We start from the raw sequence: 3,864 nt of genomic DNA, 5'->3' as shown, positions 1-3,864 counted from the left end.
ATTCACACATATACTTACGAGGGCCATTTGAAAAGTTTCCGGCCTTTTTAAGAAAAACATATTTCGAAGCAAAACAAAATTTATTTCTCGACGTAGTCTCCCTGCAACTCGATACATTTGGTCCAACGTTTCTCCCATCCTTTTAAACCGTCAGAAAAAATTGATTGTCTAAACCTGAAAAATGTTGGTTTATAGCGTTTTCCACCTCAGCATTTGACTTATTTTCTTTCCCCCGAGAAATTTTTTCAAATTTGGAAACAGGAAAAAGTCGCTGGGAACTAGATCTGGCGAATAAGGTGGGTGCGGAAGCAATTCAAACTTTAATTCGTTCAATTTTGACATTGCGACCATGCACGTGTGAACCCGAGCGTTATCCTGGTGAAACAGGATTTTTTTCTTGGCCAAATGCGGACGTTTTTTTTTAATTGTGGCCTTCAATTTATCCAGCAATGCAGCGTAGTACTGTCCGTTGATTGTTTCACCTTTTGCAAAGTAATCGATGAGAATTATTCCACGGCTATCCCAAAAAATTGTCGCCATCACTTTTCCAGCAGAGAAAACGACCTTTGCCTTCTTCGGAGTTGGTTTCCCTACCGCAATCCACTGATTTGACTGTTGTTTTGTCTCAGGCGTATGGTGGTGTACCCAGGTTTCATCGATGGTTATCATTCGCCGCAAAAATTCCGCTGGATTTTTTTGATACAGGCTAAGACACTCGCGCGACATGTCCATCCGTATGCGCTTTTGGTCGATCGTCAACAAGCGCGGCACCCAGCGCGCGGATAATTTTCTCATATCCAATTCTTGATGTAAAATCTTGTGCACCTGTTCAGATGATATCTCACAAGCCTCAGCAATATCCTTAACCGTCAATCGACGATCTGCAATCACAGTTTGATGCACTAAATCAACCATTTCGTCAGTTGTAGCGCTTTTCGGGCGCCCGGAATGTTCCTCGTCTAAAATGCTCGTACGATCACGTTTGTACTCGGCCACCCAATATTTGACCGTTATAAATGAAGAGGAGGCTTCACCGTATACAGAGTCTACTCATCTTTTATTTCCTGAGTCTTTTTCCCTTTCAAATGAAGGAATTTTATCACTGCGCGATACTCAAGTTTCTCCATTCACAGACAATGTTAGCTGACAACTTTGGAAGAGTTGCCATAGACAAAGTAATGATCAGAATGACTTCAACTTTTTACGGTTTACATATGTCAAGGTCATCTATCGGACGGCGAAAGCAATTTTTTTCTACAGTTACTTTATGTCGATGAGGCCGGAAACTTTTCAAATGGCCCTTGTATATGTAATCTGTTTTTCTCGGGAAGGTATGCCTAGGAACCACACGGTGTATGTCACGGTTTTTTATTTGAGTCGGCCTCTCGTCGTACGCGCGCTCTCAGTTCAAACCGATCACGTAAACATTATTTCCCCGGTGGCACTGGCGGATGTGCCTGTACATGTGACCGCGTTGCTTCATTCTGACGGTGCAGTAAGGACACTGGACCTTCGGTTTCTGGCCGCACTCGAACTTCGTGTGCCTCTTCAGGTGCCACGCGTGTATGTAGCTTTTAGAGCAGCGCGAGCACATGTGCCTCTCGACGCATTTGAGTCCGTTCCGACGACTCCTCGAGGCGAGCGGCTTCTCGTCGTCGTCGGAGCCCTTGGACTCCATTATCACCATCGGGTATTGGCACTCCAAACTGGCCTCCAATTTGATATTCTTTATGTCTAAAAAAAAAAAATCAAGAAGACATGTGGTTAGTTGGGAAAACGTTCGAGATACACATGGATTGAGTGGTCGAGACACCGAGGTGATGAAGATGGAAGAGATAAAATAAAAAAGAAAGAAGGTGATGGGATCGTGGAGCTTGCGAAATATTACCGCGAGTTATTCCTGTCACCTGACCCTGAGAGGGGCGCAAGCTCGCGCAAGGATCTGTCTTCGTTTTACCTGCTGGGCTTGCGCGCCAGCAAGCCAACCAAGGCAAGCTGCGAGTCCGATCGCCCTGAGGAGTTGGCACATACACAGGGCGTTTGGTACATGAGATGCAAGGAAATCAAACGGGCATCTCGATTGCTCGCTTCTCTCGTGGGAACGAACGCGGTTTGTCTCTGACAAAACTAGATCTTACTATTGATCGTCTTCTCTCGCTGGTAACTGCTACTGAAATTCAAAGAAAAAAGAAAAAAAAGAGGAGAAGGACAAGAGACCGTCCAACATGGGCGCTCCAGCGAGAAATTCAGCGATACAAGAGAAAGCACTTCTCGAGGTGTCCGATGGTAATCGTGAAGGTGATTTATTCCATCAGTACAGTTCCACAAGTACACAGTTAACAAGCTGACAAGTTACATCCAACAATAAGAATCAAGTACAACGCCGCCACATGGATATGTCGGATGCGTTATCGATATGGTACGGGTTGACTGAAGAGGGTCGCGAGCATACTCAAATCATAATATAAGATCAACTTTTATTCTTGTCGATCTTATATTTTGTTTCGCGCATGCATGTTGGCAAGAAAACATGAACAATCGTTCGCGAGCTGGAGGAACTGTTTCCCGAGGGAAATGACGGCGGCGGCGGCAGCAGCGACGACGACGACGACGACGACGCTGAAACGACGCCGGCAATTCATCAGGGCGAGTCGATGATGTAGATCCATTGACCAGAGTGTTTCCTGCGTATGTGTTGGCTCACGTGGGCCTGCTTGCTGCGAGTGCCGCAGTATGGGCATTTGAATCTCGGCGTCAAGCCGCACTCGTAGCGCAGATGTCGCCTGAAACTTTTGACCACGGTGTAACCGTTGCCGCACTTGGGGCACACGTGTTTCCTACGATCGTTCTCGAGATGTCGAATCGTGGCCCCCCTGATACTCTGACCAGCGTCAAACTTCATCGAGTTGTACGGCTCGCCACCGTAATTTCCGTAAGAAACCGGTAAGAGCGCTCCACTGAAAGCAGACAACAGGTTAGTAAGAAGGAAAAGACCGGATGATTGTGAATGATCGGTGATGAGGCGTGAAAAAACCGTCGAAGAGGCATGATTCCCCTAAAGGTGGATTAGTGTATGCATGAGCTCGATGTTCGTCGCGGCGATGAGTGAGTGTCCGCGAGAGGTGCGAGGTGTCCAACTTGCGTCGCACTTCACAACCGGTCGGGTCGAGCCGCGTGAAGCCAGGGGCCTTACAGCGAACGCGCCAATATGCCTTTTGAATTCCGAGTTTCCTTTTAGTTATACGACAGCGTCACATATAAACTTCGTTTCAACTTCAGAATCAGAAAAGTATATTTAGCGTTCACAATACGGCCCCTGTGCTAAGATTCTGTAACTCGTTATTGAAGTTAACGACGGTTTCGTTATCGTTGCGCAACTTTTATATACTGTAGAAAAATTGCGCAACGATAACGAAACTGTCGTTAACTCCAATAACGAGTTACAGAATCCCAGCACTGGAATCTTATTCTGGAAGTATAACGAATTTAAACATATCTTTTTAATTCGAAATTTAATCTTGCTTATGTGAGCGTCACGTATAAACTCATTTCAACTTCAGAATCAGAAAGGTATATTCAGCGTTCGCTATGTGTCCAAAATACGGCTCCTGGGGTCTTTTTCTGGAAATACAACGAATTTAAATATTGTAAGCGCGATTCGTTGCGGGTTCGAATCGCTTGTTGGATCGGGTTCGTGATAAGGGGAATAATTGAAAAGAACAGTGTTTTTTTTTTAAATAATAATGATTAATGTATTTAAATAATAAGCTGACGATAATGACAATATACAGAGAGAACAGTACGTGTCGACGCCGTTGGTTATGGTTGTTTGTATCGCTTGACAGAGGTTTGTTTAGACACCGG

General features: G+C 45.2%; 1 protein-coding gene across 1 annotated transcript; it reads right to left on the bottom strand.

Moving 5' to 3' along the window:
• Positions 1-701: 701 nt before the first annotated feature.
• On the bottom strand, positions 702-2,917 carry LOC116852594 (zinc finger protein CKR1-like). The gene is made up of 2 exons (XM_032833106.1): positions 2,705-2,917; positions 702-1,726 (listed from the first exon to the last, which is right to left on the bottom strand). The coding sequence occupies exons 1-2, from the start codon at positions 2,900-2,902 to the stop codon at positions 1,403-1,405; spliced, it is 522 nt and encodes a 173-aa protein (XP_032688997.1). The 5' UTR covers positions 2,903-2,917; the 3' UTR covers positions 702-1,402.
• Positions 2,918-3,864: the final 947 nt, after the last annotated feature.

Source organism: Odontomachus brunneus, unplaced genomic scaffold (assembly GCF_010583005.1).
Source record: "Odontomachus brunneus isolate Ranch 3 - 2012 unplaced genomic scaffold, Obru_v1 Obru_scaffold_237, whole genome shotgun sequence".
Taxonomy (NCBI): Eukaryota; Metazoa; Arthropoda; class Insecta; order Hymenoptera; family Formicidae; genus Odontomachus; species Odontomachus brunneus.
Note: the sequence above shows the minus strand (reverse complement) of the source record. Positions and strands in the feature narration are given on the sequence as shown.

Excerpts from the sequence above, each read along its gene's own strand:
- LOC116852594 (XM_032833106.1), bottom strand. The coding sequence starts at position 2,902 with ATGAAGTTTGACGCTGGTCAGAGTATCAGGGGGGCCACGATTCGACAT. Across the intron at positions 1,727-2,704 it reads CTCGCAGCAAGCAGGCCCAC|AATATCAAATTGGAGGCCAG; the intron begins GTGAGCCAACAC and ends TTAGACATAAAG.